The sequence below is a fragment of the Hydra vulgaris genome, chromosome 04 (genome assembly GCF_038396675.1).
Source record: "Hydra vulgaris chromosome 04, alternate assembly HydraT2T_AEP".
Lineage (NCBI taxonomy): Eukaryota > Metazoa > Cnidaria > Hydrozoa > Anthoathecata > Hydridae > Hydra > Hydra vulgaris.
The window spans coordinates 16,222,749-16,245,000 of NC_088923.1; the positions used below are offsets into that span (position 1 = coordinate 16,222,749).

General features: G+C 30.0%; 1 protein-coding gene across 3 annotated transcripts in view; it reads left to right on the forward strand.

Annotated features, from left to right (window-relative positions):
- LOC100215815 (cytosolic carboxypeptidase 1) overlaps positions 1-22,252 on the forward strand; it is a 60,575-nt gene that overhangs the window by 18,532 nt on the left and 19,791 nt on the right. For 2 of the 3 annotated variants that reach the window (XR_010638061.1, XM_065795588.1), the window contains exons 10-19: positions 946-1,020; positions 1,779-1,913; positions 1,996-2,123; positions 3,152-3,222; positions 9,905-10,015; positions 11,338-11,532; positions 11,845-11,941; positions 12,417-12,494; positions 21,235-21,313; positions 21,837-22,051. Coding sequence is in view for 2 of the 3 variants with exons in the window: in XM_065795588.1 (XP_065651660.1) it covers positions 946-1,020; positions 1,779-1,913; positions 1,996-2,123; positions 3,152-3,222; positions 9,905-10,015; positions 11,338-11,532; positions 11,845-11,941; positions 12,417-12,494; positions 21,235-21,313; positions 21,837-22,051 (1,184 nt within the window). In the remaining variant the exon portion in view is untranslated. The remainder of the gene's footprint in view (positions 1-945; positions 1,021-1,778; positions 1,914-1,995; positions 2,124-3,151; positions 3,223-9,904; positions 10,016-11,337; positions 11,533-11,844; positions 11,942-12,416; positions 12,495-21,234; positions 21,314-21,836; positions 22,052-22,252) is intronic. The other variant, XM_065795589.1, reaches the window with a different exon arrangement.

Below are 22,252 nucleotides of genomic sequence, written 5' to 3' on the forward strand. Positions count from 1 at the left end.
CTACTGTCTTATAAGAGGCCTTCTAGGCATAGAATTAATCAGTAAGCAGAAACTTTCTGTTAACCAGATTTTTCTAAATTCTTTATCTTTATAGATAATGTTAGATCTATTCTGGATGTAAACCTGTGTTACATTGTTTGAATCTAATGACTACATTTTTTCTATCATCCCAGATAAACAACTTAATTTCTTATGTAAAATCTTCTAGATCTTGTGGTCTGGGCAACATTTCTGTCACAGTTTTAAAATAGTATTCTCTTCAAAATTAAAACTTAATTAAAAATAATAAAACTCTTTAAACTTAAAAAAGTTATCAAAAACTCTCGTAACTATTTAACTAGTTGTTTGACTAAATCTTGTTTTGCTGCCTGCTGGAAAATACCATCTATTATTCCAGTTATTAATAATTCTTGAGATTACTCGATTTTTTTTGTTCTTGCTTATTCAGTCTTTTTTTAATTCTTGCTTATTCAGTCTTTTTTTTTACTATTTTTTAGCAAGGTTTTCAAGGTTATTAATTAACATATTTAAAAAAACTTATTATGAGTTTTACCATTTACTTTCTGACAATCAATACTTTGAAACTTTTTTTTTTCTATTTTGTTTTTACTGATTTGTTAATCGTTATAACAGAAAAGTTCTTTTGATCTTTTTACATGTTTTCCCAACTTATAGAGACAGCTTTTCAAGTCTTTTAAAAATAAAACTTCAAGTGCACATTTTCCTTGATATTAGGAAAGCAATTTCCTAATATATTATTAAAATGTGAACTTTAATTTTTTATAGTTAATGTAATGACACAAATTATATATATATATATATATATATATATATATATATATATATATATATATATATATATATATATATATATAATATATATATATATATATATATATAATTATAATAATAATAACAATGATAATAGTAATAATAACTTTATAGCTATTGGAAGCAAAGCGTTTATAGATGAAGAAGGTTTCAAGACAATTTATTTACTTGGGTTGGAACAACTTGATAGTAAGTATTAGAATAAATGTGGTTCAAGTTTAAGGGTTTTAGTTTTGGAGTTTTTATATTTAATTTTGAATAATTTTTTGATTTAAACTCAAACTTTTTTTTTGTTTTTATGTATAATGTGATATGTATAATGTGTATGTTTATATATATTTTTTTATATATATGTATATATATATACACATACATATATATATATATATATATATATATATATATATATATATATATATATATATATATATATATATATATATATATACAAATATACATATATACATATATATATATATATATATATATATATATATATATATATATATATATATATATATATATATATATATATATATATATATATATATATATATATATATATATATATATATATATATATATATAAATATATATATATATATGTATGTGTGTGTATATATATATATATATATATATATATATATATATATATATATATATATATATATAATATATGTATATAATATATATATATATATATGTATATATATATATATATATATATATATATATATATATATATATATATATATATATTATATATACATACACATATTAATTTAATTTATTAGAGAAAAGAATAAATACTTCTATGCCTTATTAAAATTACCATAAAGTAGGATATGTATTCTACAAAAAGTTGTATATAAAATTTTTTGTAGAAATTTGTAGTAAAAAAAATGTTTTATTTAATAATAAAATTTACCTTTATTTTTTTCTTATAGGACCAGACACTGATGTTCTCATTAAAGCATCAATTTTAATTCTTAGAAAATGTTTTGTGCAGAAAATACCACTTCGTAGTTTATGGAGCCTCTATAATTTTCCTCTTCCACAAAGTTCTCATTTTGTTGAAACAGGCAATTGTTGTATTAAGTTTTCTTAAAGTTTCTTTTATTTTTAAAACTAAAGTTTTAATTTTTTTCTACTTTTGTTCTACAGAAAATTTTTTACCTGTTCTCACTGTAAATGGAGATGAAATTGAAGAAGAAAATGTATACAAAGATACACATGTCAATATTAGTATCTATGATTACATGAATTTTATGCCTGAACTCAAAGAAAATAAAGAATGTTTCTTTTTTTTTGCTTTGTTTAATAATTCTTTAAATTCAGTTGAAAATAATGAGTTATTTTTGTTTCCTAAAATTAATGAAATACTTTATTTAATTTTAAAATTACAGTTCTCTTAGGAATTTTTTAAGAATGTTCATATTACAAATTAGCAAGTATACAGAAAGTTAATACTGGCATATTTGTCATAAGTATTTAGCATTATTATTTAAAAATAAAAATATAGGAGAGACCCGGGCTAGTTGCCTCTGTTCTTACTGTTTGAGGTCTGTAGCCCTTAAAATTTAGACCCTCAATAGTTTAATGATAAGTACGACCATCTTCTGGGACATCATAATGTAGAAAAAATTTTTGTCAACTTTTGCCACCCTGGGGTAAGTTGGCCCAAGCGCTAAAAATAATTATTAAGATATTATTAGGTGCAAAATTTATAGAATTTTTTTACTTTTTATTTTGTCAAAAATTTAATGTTAAATAAGCTGGTAGTAAATATAAAGTAAAGTTCTTATGATGAAGCAAAATTGCTTTTTTTTCTAGTTTTACTTCTTTATTTATTTTTACTTTGTAAAGTAAAATTGTAGTGAAGTTCTAAAAGTTATTATTTTGTCCAAAATAATAACTTTTAGAACACATAAACCCCAGTAGCTCCTATGTGTATGCGTATAAAAAATAGCTCCTATGTGTATGTGTATAAAAAATAGCTCCTATGTGTATGTGTGAATCCTTGCAATACTACAGTAAAAAATGAAATGGTTAAATACAGAGGTTTCATGTCATTTCTGGCACTTTCTGATATAAGGCACTGAATATAAATGCAATATTGTCAACTCACCCCTGCTGTCAACTAGCCCTGGTTTCCCCAACTTATTACTGATTTTTATAGGTATATAGTCTACTTAACAAAATTTCAACAAAAGATTTAGTTATTCTGCATATAGTATATTAAATATACCATGATTTAAATATAAAATAAGAAATGTAAACAGTTTCAACAAGTAAATAACAATATAATTTTCTTACATAGGAGTTGCATTCACAACACAATGTTCACAAACAAAAATATTCAGGAAAAGATTTAGATGAAGAAATTAAACAGTTAGAATTTTTTTATTCTCTTAATTATTATTTTTACTCTTTATTCGATGTTTTTTTTTTCTTCATATAATCTCATTCATTACTTTATGTTATAAGTAATATAAATGTTATATGTGTTTTACTTGATATTAACTAAATAAAGTTTCATGCTTAGTGTATGTAGTAGTTTAAAGTATTTAAAGCTTTCATTTTAATGTTGATAACATTTTTGGACCTCAAGAAAAACTAAAATGATCAATAAGCTGTATTTGAATAAAAATGAATTTAAAAAAGTTTAAAAAAAAAAAAAAACTTTGTTTAATTAAAAAAAGATTATTCTGCCCTCACATTTGAAAACAAAATATTCAAATCGATGGGTAATTAAAAGAACATTTAAAAGGAACAACCAATATTAACACTTAAAAGGAACAATTAATAATAACACTTAAAAGGAACAATCAATCACACAATGTAACAACATTTTTGTTTATGTTAATTTTTTAATGTTTCTTACATAATTTTGGTATGCTGATTTCAGTGGTACCATTGGTTTTGCTCTATCATCAAGAGATATCCTGAGAAAAAGCATAAAGTATATTTCGGAGTTTTTGTATATGTGTAATGCATTTATAACATTATATATATATGCTGATTTTAACTCATTCTCTCCGCTGAGCCACTGACAGTGGCTCGTAGATTTGTTTTTCTCTCCGGCGAGCCACTCTCAGTGGCTTTGTATATTTTGTATCCTTTTTCTATAATCCCACTTTTAATATTACTTTTCCTGATTCTAGTTTTTTAGGTATTCAATTGTCACTTTCTTTGATGTTGTTTATGTTTATTTATGTTGATTTAAAGCATTTTTTTTGATAAATATTAGCACATTTTGGGTACGATTTTTTTAACCAATGCTACTGAGAGAATGAGTTAACTATATTATTTTGTTAATTTTCAGTTCAACTAATTACGACTGTTATAAGAAGAGGTAAATATGTCTAGTAGATCCTGCAAGCTTTGTCCTGACTCATTCTGTTATGTTTGTGGTTACTATATTAGTCCAACACAAACTAAACATAAGATTGTCAGTGGTACAAAATTCGTTACTGCATATCATGCTTATTTTGGCATGGCTATGGGAGGTCAGGACAAATCGTGTGCACCACACTACAGTTGTGGCAGCTGCAGATCAACTCTGAAAGGATGGCTGCGTGGAATCCAAAAGTCAATGGCCTTTGTGATTCCGAGAATATGGAGAGAACCGACGAACCATCATGATGACTGCTATTTTTGCATGGTTGACATTTCAAAGTATAAAAAGCCGAAGGATAGGTTGACTCTAGTTTATCCAAGTATACCCTCTTCTGTTGGACCAGTTCCACACAGTGATGAATTGTCTGTTCCTAACCCACCTCAATCCGAAGAAGCAGCTGCATATCATTCTGATGTAGACACACCGGATGAACTCGGTGATGACTGTGATATCAGGGAACCAAATGATTCACCTCGTTTCCCTAACCAACAAGAACTTGATGACTTAGTACGAGATTTAGGTCTCACTAAATCAAATGCAGACCTTCTGACATCATGTTTGAAAGAATGGAATTATTTAGATCCAAGCTGCAGAACCTCGAAATACTGAAAAAGACATGAAACATTTGCATCCTTTTATGTAGTATCAGAATCACTGTGCTACTGTCATGGCGTTCGTGGTCTTTTCAATGACATTGGCATTGTTCACAATTCTAAAAAGTTGAGGTTATTCATTGACAGTTCAACAAGAAGTCTAAAGGCAGTTTTGCTCCATAATGGAAACCGATTTCCTTCGATTCCAGTAGCTCATTCCGTTCATCTAAAGGAAGATTACAAGAATGAGAAGTTGCTGCTTGAGAAAATCACCTACGACAGTTACAAGTGGGATGTATGTGGAGACTTTAAGATGCTAGTGTTTCTTCTCAGTCTACAGGGAGGATACACAAAGTACTCATGTTTTCTTTGTTTATGAGATAGCAGGGCTGCAGACCAGCACTTCATTTACAGCCTGGTTCGCACAATGTTATTAATCAATCCCTGATATCTGTTGAGAAGATCTTACTTCCACCCCTTCACATTAAACTAGGTCTTATCAAACAATTTGCCAAAGCATTAAACCCAGCTAGTGCAGCGTTCTAGCATATTTGGCAGATGTTTCCAAAGGTGTGTCAGATGCAAAAATTTCAGTAGGTGTATTCATTGGTCTACAGATTAAAGTTATGTTGGCATATAAGGAGCTGGAGGACAAAATGTCTGCTGTTGAAAAAGAAGCATGGATTAGTTTAGACATTTTGTTCATAGTTTTTTAGGTAACAATAAGAGTGATAATTACAAAGAGCTAGTGGAAAACTTAATTGTATGGTACTCAGATATGAAATGCAGAATGTCAATAAAGCTGCATTACCTGCATTCACACTTGAAATTTTTCAGACCAAATTTGGGCGATGTGAGTGAAGAGCATGGAAAATGTTTTTATCAGGATATCCATGCAATGCAGAAAAGATACCAAGGCAGATGGGATGCAGCTATGATAGGTGACTACATCTGGTGTTTGATACGCGATGACGACAAACTTCATAAAAGAAAAATATGTTCTACTGTTACTTCTAGTGTTTTTTGAGATCTTGAGAAACTATTACATTAGAACATAATGTAACATGTAATATATGTATGTAACGTGATGTAACATGACATTTTGTAACATAACATAACATTTTTGAACTAGTAAATGTTATATATTGACTAAAGTTGTATCTCATGCAATATAATTAATTTTAATTATATCTTTAATTGAATTTTTGGTTTTATGATCAAATGGTTGATGCAATAAAAAAAACCAATATCATATTCAGACTCAGCATACTCAAATTAGATAAGAAACCTCGAAAAATTTCGATAAACCGAGAAAATTTTTTTTTTGTTACATTGTGTAATAACACTTAAAAGGAACAATCAATAATAACAAATAAAAAGAACAACCAATAATAACAATTAAAAAGAAGTAACCATTATTAACACTTAAATGGAACAACTAATAACAGTTTAAAAGGAACTAGCAATAATAATAATTAAAAGGAACAGCCAATAAAAACACATGCAAGGAACAAACAATAATAACAATTAAAAATACTACTGATTGATAAAATAGTTTTTTTTATTACTTTGATGAAATTTAATCATCCAGAGACTCTAGATGTTGAGTTAAGTTGTTACTTGTGTGGTATTTTTAATGCAATAAAACCTGTTACATATTGCTTTGATATGCATGTTTGGTGAAAGTAATTTGAGTTTTCAAGCTAGTACCACTTAGTCTATTTACTTTTGAAGCTTTATTTAAAGTTTTGCACAATTAACTTGGTCTGCTGCTGTTGTTGTTGAAGTTTGCATGGTTGCTTGTTTTATTTGCTGCTCGTTGTTAAGCTTACATTGTTTTATAGTTTGCTTTACCACTTTTGTGCTGTCAGCATATTTCAATTTCTTAAGTATTTTAGGTTTATTGAGATAATCCCCTTCAAACCTTGGATTGTTTTCATTTACTGCTACATGCAATTCAGTTAGTTGCAATTTTTTCAACTTACTTTTGAATTTCCTTTTGAATAGCCAGAGTTACTACAATATTGAAGGCAAGTTGATTTTGGATTTGACTGTATAGCGAAGACTATACAGTCAAATCCAAGACTACAAATGCTGATGTAAAATGTTTATGATGTAAATTCAAGAGGCAGTGGCTTAGATAGTGTAGTTACTGATTGTGGTGGTGGTACTGGCATAGGTTTTAGTGGTTGAGAAGTCTCAGATCGGTGTTTAAAATGTATTAGCAATTCACACCATGGCGTGAATCGTTTCCGTAAACTTTACCGCAGACCGCTGATGTATCTTTGATATTTCTCTCAACATCTTGCGAATGGCATGGAAAATTAGGTAGAATAACTTTTGAATGACTAACAATTGTTTCTGACGTGATGTCATCCAGAAGTGGAGGTGAAGCAAAGATGGTCTTGTTCCAGTCGATCATGTCTAAGTATGACCTGCAGGTGAAGTTAATTTTGATCAAGCTTTTGTCAAAACAACGAATTCAATCATCGGAATGTTCACTACAAGCATGCAGAATTTTTTCACAAGCGAATTTCCTGACATTTCCATCATCATCACCAACAGCTGCCACCAAGATGTTTTCTGGATGGCAAAAGTAGCTGTTGTTTTGCAATACTGGCGCAACAATCTCCTGATCAGGCTTGTCAAGTTTCTGGTAAAGCGACAACATGAAGAAGAAATTCTTGGCACCATCTTGGCATGTCGGGTGAGATTTGATATGAAACCATGACAGTGCATAGAAGTTCAGTATGAATGAAACAATACGTGGAAGATTATGGGAAGGACATTGTTCGCAAACATACAACCTCAACAAATGGATGGCTTTATTTAACCATCTGACATGACTGACTGCACCAGGTTGAGCAGTTTGCAAGTAGTCAATGTAATTGTTACTGGCGTTGTAACCACGTTTAATTAACAGACATATTTTAAGCAGGTACACCTGATTTGTACTCAGGTCACTCATTACGGTCTCATCAACCTCAGCAGCGCAACCTGATACAGGAGAGAAATCAATTATAGGTTTATCTTGAGGATCAAATTCCATCACGCCTGCTAATTGTCCTTTGGAAGTTCTTGGACCAGTAGAATTCCCATCAATAACTTCTATCAGTTTTCTCAAAGGCAATTCATTTGTATGCAGCATACAAACTAACCATTGAAGTGGTCTTTGTAGATATTGTTCAATTTTTCGGATTATGCTATTACTTTTTCCTACATCAACATTGGTTTCATTGCAAACGAGTGCTCTTAAAGTTGTTTCTGATTTAGTACTTCTAATAACCGATAAAATTTCTGTTATTCTGTAATTGTCGTCAGATCTGCCTGATGCTGGAACAACATGTTTCGGTTTGAGAATGAAACCAAAGCATAATGTTTTTTTTTTAACTTATGTTGAGTCGATCCTACACGTGTAAGAGTAACATCAATCTTACCATCAAAACCAAGACAAACAATTTCTTGATTTTCCTCTGCATGACTCACAACTGACTTCTTCTGATATGCAGATCTTTGGCAGCGTAGTTTGCTGGGATGTATAGCATTTTCAGGGAAAAGAAATCCAAGGTCTTTTAAGGCAGAATTCACAATTAAACAGACATCTCGATTGCTACTTTTAGAGAGATCAATAGCTTAACACAGTTCTGGATAATGATTTCTGTTTTGTGTACATCTGCTGCCATCACTATCACTGGTCTCCTCATCTGTTATATCTGAATCGTGTATGGAGCTACCACCAGTGTCTTGGCTTTCTGAACTCTTTTCCATATCAACATTATCAAAATCTTGAAAAGTAGAACTGCATTCAACGGTTTTCAATTTCGTTTTCTCTAGGAACATTGCCGCTTTCCTTTTTCTTTCTTCTGACTTCTGCAGTTTACCTGTCACCACTGGATCGATATTTCCAATCACCATTTTTCTGGTAGTGTTTTGGTCAACCCAGAAATTCCACTCAATAAGAGGAATTTTTCTGTTGACTGGACATTTACAATCTGCTCTGTTTGGAATTCCAGCACTAACACACTTACATGGACAAATGTCAAACAAATTGCTGAAACTTGACAATATCTTTTGATATGTCTCAGAAGTTCGCTTTGCATCAGGATATTTTTGTAGATCATTCCCTTTGTCAATTAGCCATTTCACCTTTTTCATTACGCTATTAAACGCAATTGTAGGTATGCTAGCTGTGTTATAGATCTCAATCAAGTCTGTTGCGACTGTTCTCATAATGTCATTACCAGATTGGCACTGCTGTTTCTGGTGAAAACAATATGCACAGAAAACGTCTTCACATGTCGGTACCATTTTTTTTTCAGTTCCTTCGGAAAACCGAACACTGAGTGTCAACTTGTACTTCTTGTGCTTCAGCTAGCCATTTCTAACTTGCTACTGCCAAGTTGCAACACAAATTAGATCCAATTTTCAACATCTACAAAACAAATGATATCTAAACTAACATTAATTATTACTACCTACAGGTTTCAATACATACAAGTCATTAATTAGCCATTCAGAATCACAAATAATACAAAACATAATATTGTACTATGGTAAATATTTTACAATATTTCGTTCAAAGTTGCGACCCCTAGACATGGTACTAAAAATTAAAAACAGCAATTTTCTTGATCAGTTGATAGGGAGCATCAATTTACTATTGTCTGCATGAGGCAACCAATATTTACCCCGCCCTAATATATATATATATATATATATATATATATATATATATATATATATATAATATATATATATATATATATATGTAAATATATATATATATATATATAAATGTATATACTTTTTTAATCTCAATAATTAGCATAACTTTATAATAATTAGCATAACTTTTCTCAAATTTTATAATTATTTAGAAAGCTTAGAGAGAACTTTTTAAAAGTAGGGTTACTTAAATTATTTATTTTTTTTGTAAGTGAAATTCGATTTTTGTTGTGGAGCATGAAATATAATAAATTTAAATCTTGTTTATAAACAAGATTAAATTTAAATTAATTAAAAATAAATTTAATTTAATGAGCAAAAATTGAGTTTTTAAAGTGAAAATTTATTTTTATAGAGAAAATAGTCCTTTTCGACATATCTCTTCATTTCTTATTAATCCAACATTTGATTACTTGTCCCCTAATCAACCGGAACCTCTTTTAGAAAGGAAACCATATTTACTTCGGTAAGTGAAGGATAAACTTATATTTTAAAATTTCAAAATGACTTCTTATTCATTAGTTATGATTATGGTTTGTTTACAAGTTTCTAGGTTTCTAGAGGGTTTTAAAGTTTACTTTTTTGAAAGCTTCTGTTTCTCTTCTGTTTTTAAGTTAGTGGGTATCAGATCAACGCAATAGTGCAAAAGGTTAAAATCTCAAGTGACTGGAAGTTTAGATAATGATGGATATTAGGAATCAGACTGTAAAGAATCTGTAATACATGCTAGAATGCAAATTATATGAGGAATAAAGTTTTATGATCAGGTAATGAAGGTTTCAGAAATAGTTTTTGCTAACATAAGAAGGAGTATATCAATAACATTCAGTTTGGTTTTATTCCAGAAAAGGAAATAACAGATGAAATATTTGTTGTCAGGCAATTTCAAAAAGGCTTTTGGAAAAGAAAATATTTTGTGGATTGAATTAGTTTACTTTATAAAAGCTTTCAACAAAGTAGCAAATAACACAAAAGTTTGAAAGGGTGACAATAAAAATGTAATTGTTGACATGCATTTAGCTTTTTATTTTGTTGGTTCTGAGTGTAAAAAATCTACTTTCGGTGAATACATAGACGCCAAAAAAAAAAAAAAGATTTGAAATAGTAGAGTGTGTTAGTAAATTTTTTATCTCAGTGATACAATTATATTGACTAGTGGAGCATAAGAAAAGCATCAGCAGTAAGAGCAATAATTTTCTGGGATAAGTAATGCAATATCAGATGCAACATTATTGAAATTTATAAAAGTGTAATCAGTAGTAGTAGCTGTGGATATTAATAATATACTAATATTGATATTAAGAATATATTAATATTGATGTTACTTAATTTATAGTTATTATAAAACATTGGAGCTTCTTTTAATTTTAAATCAATTTTTTAAGAAATATTTATTGTCAATTCTTTATATTTTATGTGATAAAAAAAAGCTTTCTTAAGATAACTATTTTTTCATGGGCCATGACATGGACCAAGTTTAAGGTCATTTTCATCTTTATGATTTTTGCATGAATATTATAAAAGTAAAAAAAAAAAATAATATTATAAAGTTTTTTGTCAAAGTTTTAATGTTTAAAATAAATTTAATTTTTAATAATTTAATTTTTTCATTCAATTTTAAGATTTTATTGCTCTTTAATTTATTTTTGTAATAAATAATTGCATGCAGCATTTTATGCCATGTTGTACCATAAAGTAGTTGCATGCAACATTTTATGCCATATTGCGTTGTGAACTTGTTAAAAAAAATTATTTTTGTTTATTAAACTATTTCTTTCTTTTTTCTAGATATAAGATATTTGAAGACTTTCAAAGAATCATTTTTCCAGATACTATCATAAATCGCACAGTATTTGATTTAGATGAGCTTACTCATGAAACATACCTGTCTAGCAATAGTGCTGACTGTGAAAATGAATCATTGAAACCTGACAAATATATTGGTAATCTGAAGCCTAACCTCAAAACACATTCCTCTTTAAGGTAAGTGCTCAATAAGATTTGATTTCTGAATTAGATATTTTCATTGTTCAAGTTTTTAATTAGGTGATTGTTTAATTAGTTGTTCAAGTCGTAAAATTATTTTATTGTTCAAAAATTGTTATAAAAGGTTGTTTTACAAGAGATAGTTTTAGCCTTTGTTAAAATTAAGTGACATTCACAAGTAATTTTTAAAAATCTAATTAATGAAAATTTAAAATAATTTTTAACTTCTTATTTATAATTTAATATTTAACTGCCTTTTTCCTGTTTCTTTTTTTTTTTCTTTTTTTTTTTTTTTTTTTTTACTTTTAGAAGTTTATCAGGACCAATTCAATTAGAAATGATTAAAAAAGATCCTTTGATATTTGAGTCTCGCTTTGAAAGTGGTAATCTTCGAAAAGCAATACAGGTTACATTGTTAAATTTTTATTCAAATATTTCTGTAAGGTTTTGTGCAAACATTGTTCAATAGTAATAGAAGTAAATAAAGAAATAAAAAAATTCAATATAAATATTTAAATTAGAACTGGTATTTCAAAAATACTTATTGAAAAATAAAAATAGAGGACAGAGAGCGCTGGGATGTGAATTGTATTATTATATTATTATTATTGTTATTTTAATTATTTTTATAATTATTATTATTATTATTATTAGGTGTCACTTCTTTAATCAGGTTTTTGTTTGAGTGACAATATCCTTGTCAATCAATTATATTTATTCTTAATAATGATATTTCATTATAATTTTTATTGTTATTATTATCAATAACATTATATTGTTCTTATATTATTGTAAGTATTGTTGAGGAAAATAAATAACGTGTTGTTTGTTTGTTGTTATTGTTATAAATGTTAATTGTTTATAAAAAGCAAAATTTTTAGGTTAGAAGTTATGAGTATGATTTACTACTGAATGCTGACATCAACACAAGCGGTCATCATCAATGGTTTTATTTTCAAGTATTTTTTTTTGTGTAGTTGAGATCTACCTTTGATTACAATATTTAATATATAGTGTAAAAGGAATAAAAGTTTGGTTTAAATAAGATAAGCATGAAAACTAAGAGGTAAGCAGAATAGTTCTGCTGACTGGCCTTGAACCCCTTCTTTATCTATTAGGCTGGCGTAAATGTAAACCTGTGTTACATTGTTTGTAACACAGGTTTACATTTTTTCATTTTACATTTGTTGTGCTTAGGGGTATACATACGCATCAGTTCACCTATTTGTCATGAAATCAGGTTTGAATTATTTGACCATTTAATGTGCTTCCGTTTAGCACCTTTTCACTCTATCATCTTTCTCTTTGTTCTTTATAGTTCTCCTTCTCAAGACTGCACTATGCCACTATGCAAATTGACTATGCCCTTTCTCTTTACCCCTCTGCCAATATTGTTGTTATTGGTGATTAAATGCTCATCACACTGAATAGCTTGGCTCTAACTCCACTGACCCTGCTGGCACTTAAGCCTATAACTTCTGCATTTCTTAATCTCTTAGTCAGATAGTTAACTTTGTGAAACATGTTTTCCTGACAACCCTAATCATTTAACTTCACTGATTTGTGTCGTGTCTCTGGCCCTAGTTTGTGTTCAGTTTCTCCTTTTTCTCTTGTAGGTGGTCTGACCATGCAATGATCTCTATAAATCTTTCATCTCATACTGCTTCTTTGGACTCACCCTATCATCGCACTACTTACTACTACCCTAAGCTGATTGGGATTCTATTTGTGATTTTCTTTGTGACTGTCCTTGGACTGATGTCTTTTCTCTTTCAGCTGATAAATGCCCCTCATACATAACCTTCTGAACTCAGGCAAGAATAGGAGCTTTTCCTTTCTCATCATTTCCAAGTCAAGCCTCATTTTACTCAATGGTTTTTAACTTCTTGTGCAGCTGCTATATTTAATTGTAATCATTTTTTTCAGCTTTTTTAAACAAATAATTCTCTTAAAAACAAACAGCTATTTATTATTGCAAATAATCGATGTAAAAAACTGCTGCCTGATGCTAAGCTCCATTAATCTCAGTTTACTAAATCCTGTATCTTATTTCAGAATTTAGGCTCTAGAGACTTTTAGAAAATCTTAAATAGCGTTATTAACAAGGATTTTAAAATCTGATCTCACTTTTGTAACAGATTGGGGCTTGCCGTAGCTTGTAAATTTTTACTCCAACAAAATCAGTTATTTACTGCAAACAACTATCGCAATACCGTCAACAATCCTATATTAATGAATGGCAACCCTCTCACTGAGTTTTCTTCTTTATATCTTCTTGGATTATCATTTACTACTGACCTTCATGGAAACCATTTATACAATTGATTGCTAAATTAGCATCTGCTAAGGTTGCTTTTCTTTATCATGCTTGCCATTTTCTTACTCCTGATTCTATTCTCTACTTCAATAAATCTTATATTCGTCCCTGTATGAAATACTGTTTTCATATTTGGGCTGGTTCTTGAAATGATGCTCTTTCTCTTTTTGCATCTCTCTTTTCTACAAATACTATCATGGTCGCTGCTCAAAGGAGCTTTCATCTCTAATTCCATCAGCTAAAACTCGTTCTTGCTTGACTTCTCATTCAGCAAAGTCTCATTGTTTTACTGTATCTGTCCCTTCATGCTCTAGAAATTTTTATTCATCTAGTTCTTTTCCCCACACTTTGACCTTTCGGAACTCTCTCCCATCTTCATTTTTTCCTGACTCATACTACCTACAACTTTTAAAGTCTTTTGTCAACCGTTTCTTTGCTATCTTACTTTATCCTTTTTTTTCCAAGTAACTAAGCTTAATAGTGGTTGCTCGCAGCCTTGTTGGGAGTAAATCACAATTAAAAAAAAAAATTTGGAATAATTATGGTTCAGTTATTCATTAAAGAATTGTTTTGTTGAAAATATATTTAAAAAGTGTGACCTTGAAAATATATTTAAAAAGTGTGACCATGCTTTTAACCTTTTATCTAACTACTTATTCAGCATCCTAATTTTCAAAAAAACTAATAAAAACTTTTAAAAACTTAAAAAAAAAAAACTAATAAAAACTTTTAAAAACCTTAAAAAAAACAACTAATAAAAACTTTTAAAAACTTAAAAAAAAAAAACCAATAAAAACTTTTAAAATTTTTTTTAAAAAAAACTAATAAAAACTTGTTTACCAAATTTGACTTCTTTATCGACAAAGTTGTTAATAATACCCCTTTTTGTAATTATGCAGCAATTATGAATCATATGGTATAATGTTTTTCTCGGGAGGGCAAAGTTGTAAACAAAACATTTTACGAATGCTTATTATTGTTTATGCAAAATCAAAAGGTTAATTTGAAATTATGTTGTGTTTTTAACATGCCACTTAAAAATAACATAGATTATTTAAATTTACTTGTCAAGCAGCTTTTTAGGTTTTTAGCTGTTTGTGGGTTAAGTACAACTGGACATTAAGTCAAGCTTGTTATTAGAGTATTTAATGCAATGGAATTAATAATGTTATTAAGACAGCAGAAAAACAGGAAAAATGCTTAAGCAATCACATATGGATAAACTAAAACCTTTAGATCTAAATGACTTAAACTATGTACTTATGGAAAACTGAAAAGACTTGGTAGCTGAGTGGCATAGTATTAATATGGAAAATATTTTTTTGTAAATCCTTAAAAAAAAAAAATTTATTTGGAATATATTGGTGAGCACAAAGCATTAAATTAAAAAAGATTAAAAAGCATTTTCATTTTTCTATAGTGGTTTTGTAGGCCCTTTATGCACTTTCATTTTTTAAAAGATATTTTGTTTGCATATTGTGAAGTTTGTAGTTCACAAAAAATTAAGGAAAATAAAAAATTTGGAGTGCCTTTAGTAAGAATGACTTTCTACTTGCTATTCATACATGGTTGAAGCTTGCGAAGTTTGCAACCATACCATTGTCACTCTTTATAAAATGGAATATGCTAGCAACAAAGGTTGGTGTAATCCAGCATATACTGAACAAGCATGTGTCTGAAATAAATCCTCTCAAAAAGGTATCAAACCAAGTTTAATAACTAGCCTAGTTGTTAGAAAAAGAATAGCATATAATGAATCAAATCACATTAATAATAAGGAAAAAACACAAGTGAATGCATTGCAAGATTTTGATCCAAGAATTGAAAGTCATGGTTTAATAACTTTAACTAAACATTCATTTGAAACTTTTTAAACTATATCTGTATATCCCAGCCTTCTGCTGTAATATTTAAATCAAAAGTTAAAACATTTAATGAAAATACTGAAAGCATTCCTGATCTTAAGGAGTTATCTTTTAGAATACTTTCTAACCATCGTATTGCTGATTTGACAACTTTAGGCAAAATATTTTTAGAAAAATGGTATGGAAAGATAAAATAACTAAAAATATAGATTGTAACACTAGAGATCAAGCTAAAAACAATACCTGATTTCAAATGAGAAAGGAAATGATAACTGCATCCAAACATCACAATGTATATACTAAAGTTAACAGTCTTTCTAGAAATACCAGTTCAAAAAGGTCTAAAATCTCTTGTTGTTGATATAAATATTACACTCAGATTAATTCCCAAATGGCAAATTAAATCACAAATTGTAAGTCATAATTTAATGTTTGGACATTTAAGGACTTATATGTTGAAATAGTCAAATTTGATCAAGAGCTCTGGGATAAGGTGAAAACAATTTAGATGTATTTCTCCAGCATTATTATTAGTAACTATAACAAGAAAACTTTAAAACTTAAAGAGCCATAAATCAGTTCTGATGAATTTAACCAATGGAGCAGTGTTTAGTGTTAAAAATGTTGTGCTTAGTTCCATTGTTCTTGTCAAAATTTAAACGAAGAGGTTTATAATTATTAGCGGATTGAGACTGGATTTGTTATATGCGCTTGACTGCTTTATATGTCAATCTTCAATAATGTCTTTATATGTGTTACATGGTACTGGTAACATATAAAAATGGTAACTGGTAAAAAACCTGCTACTGGTAACTGGTAAAAAACCTGCTACTGGTAACATGTAACCCAGTACAATCTGCTTCATGTCCTGCTGCCTTGTAGGATACGCCTTTTTAGGCAAAGACTAGGAGATGCCAACTCCGATATAAAACTCCCCCTGCCTTGGGGCTTTTGGTTGAGTAAAGGCTAGAGATGGTGTCTCGATAAAAATACTCATCTTGGGCAGATGTTAAATGCACCCAGCTACTGTCTTGTAGAAGGCCTCCTAGGCAAAGAGTTAAGGGGTAAACAGATTCTATCTGTTGACCAGCCTTGCACCCCTTCTTCATCTATTAGGCTGGCGCAGATGTATTTTTAATACATTGTTTCCAGTTTAGGATGTTGAATGCTGGATCTTCTTGACTCAATGCATGGGTTTGCTTGTGTCACTGTTTTTACGACTAGGCAACTCATTCTATTATCTCCTTATGAGGGTACAGCTCTAAAACTCAGTTTTATGGTTCTGAGGCCGGCTGGTAGTCAGGTTTCCCGAACTCTGTGGTAGCTCTCAGAGAGGCTGATTCCATCAACAGCTGAAAAATATCAAAGTATTAACAGTGCCATGTTGCGCATGGATGGTGTCCCTGTTTGTACTTTTGGTGTGCATTGCGAAGGCCACATTTGGAGCCCTTTGTTACGGCTTAGGGTTTATTAGTAGTAATGAGGCAATTGCTTGGGCTATTAAACGGTGTTCTGAGTACTATCTATGCTTTGAGTCAAGTTTTTCAATCTAATTTAAAAATGAATAAAGTACCAAAAACTATAAAACACAAAAAACCATCATCATCACCAAGTTCTCTAAACCTATCATTCACTAATATTCGTGGTCTTCGAAGTAACTTTTCTTCTGTTGAGTCTTATCTCTTGCAAAGTTCACCAGACCTACTTGCTCTTTGTAAGACTAATTTGAGTTCAGCTGTCTCATCTTGCAATCTTAGTGTTGATGGTTATCTTCGTTTAATTCGTAAAGACTCCAATAGTCACATGCTTGGCCTGGGCATTTACATTCATAAGAATTCACCTGTTTGTCGTGAAACTAGGTTTGAATCCACAGACTATTCTTTTGTGTGCTTTCGTTTAGCACCACTTCACTCTATTGCCTTTCTCTTTGTTCTATATCGCTCTCCTTCATCTCAAGACTGCACTCTTTTTGATGTTATTTCTGATCATATTGACCAAGCCCTCTCTCTTTATCCATCAGCTAATATAGTTGTTGTCGGTGACTTTAATGCTCACCACTCTGAATGGCTTGGCTCTAGTGTCAGTGACTCTGCAGGCATTAAAGCCCACAACTTTTGTCTTTCTCAATCCCTAACTCAAATAGTCAACTTTCCAACTCGCTTTCCTGACAACCCTAATCATTTACCTTCTCTACTCGACTTATGTCTTGTTTCTGATCCTAGTCAGTGCTAAGTTTCTCCACATTCACCCTTAGGTGCTTCTGATCACAGTTTGATCTCTTTAAAACTAATATCTCATTCTTCTTCATCACCTGAATCCCCCTATTATCGAACCTCTTACAACTACAGTAAAGCTGACTGGGATTCTTTCCGTGATTTTCTTTGTGATGGCCCTTGGGTAGAAATCTTTCGTCTTCTTGTCGACAAATGTGCTTCTTACATAACTTCGTGGATTCAGGCTGGCATGGAATCTTTTATTTCCTCTCGACGATTCCAGGTCAAGCCTCACTCTCCTCCATGGTTTTCCTCACACTGTGCTGCTGCGATTGCCAATTGAAACCGTTACTTCCATATTTATCAGCAAAACAATTCTCCAGAAAACAGACGTCTGTTTATTACTGCTAAAAACAACTGTAAAAAGGTTTTGTCTAACGCCAAAACCCGCTATTCTCAGGTCATGAAATCTCGTATCTCATCTCAAAAATTAGGCTCTCGTGACTTCTGGAGAATCTTTAATAATATCAATAATAAGGGCAAATCTATAATTCCACCTCTCTTGTATGGTTCAGACTTTGTCACCTCACCTAAAGACAAAGCCGAACTGTTTGCTAAAAACTTTTCATCAATATCATCTCTTGATTCCACTAATTGCGTTCTACCTGATATTGCCAACAAACAGGTTGATCCATTGCTTGACATTCATATCACTCCAGCATCTGTATCTAAAGTGATTTCCTGCCCAGACTCTTCTACAGCTTGTGGCCCAGACAACATACCTTTATTGTCTTGCAGAAATGTTCTCCGGAGCTGTCGTCTATACTCTCAAAACTATTCAAGAAGTGCTTATCAGAGTCTTGTTTTCCAGCCTGCTGGAAAGCCGCATCTGTTATCCCTATCTTCAAAAATTCTGGGGAGCGATCTGATTGGTCTAACTACCGCCCCATAAGTCTTCTTCCTATCATAAGCAAGGTTTTTGAATCTTTAATTAACAAAGACTTAATTTCTCATCTTGAATCTAATAACTTACTTTCTGACCATCAATATGGATTTCGATCTTCTTGTTCTACAGCTGATTTGCTAACAGTAATAACTGACAGGTTTTATCATGCATTAGATGAAGGTGGAGAGGTTAAGGCCATCGCTCTTGACATTTCAAAAGCGTTTGATAAAGTTTGGCATTATGGTCTTCTCCATAAGCTTTCTTCTTATGGTGTATCCGGCAACATCTTTAAGATCATTGAATCCTTCCTTTCCAATCGTAGCATAAAAGTTGTCCTCGATGGACAACACTCTTCTTCTTATTCTGTAACTTCAGGGGTTCCTCAAGGTTCTATCCTTGGCCCTATACTCTTTTTAATTTACATTAACGATCTTCCAGATATTCTCACATCTAAGGTGGCATTGTTTGCTGATGATACTACCATATATTCTTGTCGTGATAAGAAACCAACACCCTTTGATTGCTTGGAGGGGGCATTTGAGCTTGAAAAGGATCTCACTTCTGCTTCAGCATGGGGCTCACAGTGTCTGGTGAACTTTAATTCAGATTAAACTCAATTTTTTTCAGCCAATCGTTATCGCAATAATTTAGATCTTCCTATATTTATGAAAAGTGATGTACTCGATGAGTCACCTACTCTTCATCTTCTAGGATTAACTCTTACTTCCAATCTTTCTTGGAAACCATATATCAAATCGGTTGCAAAATTAGCATCTGCTAAGGTTGCATCACTTTATCGAGCCACTTTCTTACTCTGGATTCTATTCTCTATCTCTATAAATCTCAAATCCGGCCTTGTATGGAATACTGTTGCCATATCTGGGGCGGATCTTCTAATGATGCCCTTTCTCTTTCAGACAAGGTGCAAAAATGCATTGTTAACATAGTTGGACCTGCTCTTACAGCCAACCTTCAACCATTATCACATCGTCGTAATGTTGCTTCTCTTTCTCTTTTCTACAAATACTATAATGGGCACTGCTCTAAAGAGCTAGCGTCTCTTGTGCCATCTACTAAAATTCATTCTCGTGTTACTCGTCATTCAATTAAGTGTCATCCTTTTTCTGTGACTGTTCCTAAGTGCTCCAAAAACGCTTATTTGTCTAGTTTTTTTCCTCGAACATCAGCTCTTTGGAATTCGCTTCCTTCATCTTGCTTTCCTGATTCATATAATTTGCAATCTTTTAAATCGTCCGTCAATCGTTATCTTGCTCTACAATCTTCATCTTTTCTCTTACAGTAACTTCCAACTTTAATTAGTGGCTGCTTGCAGCCTTGTTGGAAGCGAAGATGTTTAAAAAAAAAAAAAAAAAAAAAGTCCACAAAGCTTTCCTTAATTGCGCATGTTTTATCACTGATGTGGAAAATATGGAAGTGTTTTATCTTTTATATTGCCTGCTCTACATAAATATGTACATTAGACTGGTAACATAACAGTTATTAAAAAATAAATAAAAAATTAATACTTACTTAAGAGTTACATAAGAATAACCAAAGTGAAATTATATTATATAATAAATAAAAAACAAATAAATTTATTGCAAAATCACCCACTTAATCAATAATACAATTTAACTAAGTATGTTCACATCTTTTCCATTTTATTGACTTAAAGATGTTCAGATAAGATTTTCTTTGCTAAATTTCTCTTAACTTTTATTTTAATTGTATTTATGAGTAAATGCATATAATTTTCGTAATTATATACCTAATTTGATTTATTATTTACTTGTTTTTTTTTATGTTTATAAAAGGTTTGTTTATATTTTTGCCTTCCTGTTTTTTGTGTTTTTGCCTTACCGTTTGCATTTTTGTCTCTTGTTGCGTTTTTTTACGTTTTTTGCATTTTTGCCTTCCTGTTTTTTGCGACATTGCGTCGCAAATTCTGAAATCTTCTATTGGAGCTTAATTCTTAAATCTTTTATTGGAGCGTGGTTAGTTTATAAATAATAATTCAAACATTTTAAACAACTGTTTTATAGTGTATTGCATCCTAAAATTCCATTTTTGTTAAATCAACTTATTATTGTTATGACTGTTATTAGTATTATTGTTATGTAAATGAATATAATAAAAATATAACAAATATAATATAATAACAATAATAATAGCGATAATAATAAAAATGATAATAATATTAAGTTTTTTAGATAATTAATATGTAAGCTAATATATATATATATATATATATATATATATATATATATATATATATATATATATATATATATATATATATATATATATATATATATATATATATATATATATATATACTTATAAAATTTTGTTCTTTAGATTAGTAATATGGAACCAAATGTGTCTTACAGATTCAATATCATTAACTGTGAAAAAGCAAACAGTCAGTTCAATTTTGGTACGATTGCTAATATACTATATGTAAGACTGACATGTTCTTTTTGTATTGCAGTGCTGTTTTTTGACTATTTGAGAGCTCTATAGCCCAGTCTCTTTTTTCTATAATTTTTGTACTGTATTATGTTTTTTATTACTTTTCTAAACAAAATGCTTTCGAAACTTTTATCAGATATTTTTGACTCAGTGTAATTTTTTTAAAAAATTTAAATAATTTTTTTTTTAAATAGTCTGTAAGATAGTATTTTGTATGAGAGATATAGTGTAAGCTAAGTTGTTTATAAGGTTTGTGGTGCACCTATTTTTCTGCAAAATTAAAAGCCAATGTTTATGTATCACTGTTTTTTGTTTGTTTTTTTATGTTTTTGTAATAAACATTATTACAAAAATTACTTTGTTTTTAAATGTTTTTTTTAATTTTTTTTTACTCTATGCATTTTGCACTGTTCGATTTTTTTTTTGCTTAAAAAAGAAAAAATTAAAAAAAAATTTAAATAGTACATATAATAATTGAATTTATTCAGGGATGCAACCATTGCTTTATTCTATGAGACTATCACAAAGAGGGCAAGGATGGATAAGAGCTGGGACTAATATATGCTATTACAAAAATTTCTATGTCAAAGACTTGTCATCACATAAACACTACCATACAGCTACCTTTACAATATCATTTCCACATGCTAAAGACACATGTTATCTAGCCTACCATTATCCTTACACTTATTCTCTTTTAAAGGTTAGTTTAGACATTTAGAGAGAAAATTATTGTTTTTTTTCTTCACATTTTTTTATAATTTTGATAAGAATTTTTCTTTTTATGTATTCTATATATATATATATATATATATATTTTGTATGTTTCTTTTTTTGTACATTATTAATATATATATATATATATCAACTTGTTTCTTCGCGCAACGGCCTTGTTCGTCAAGGT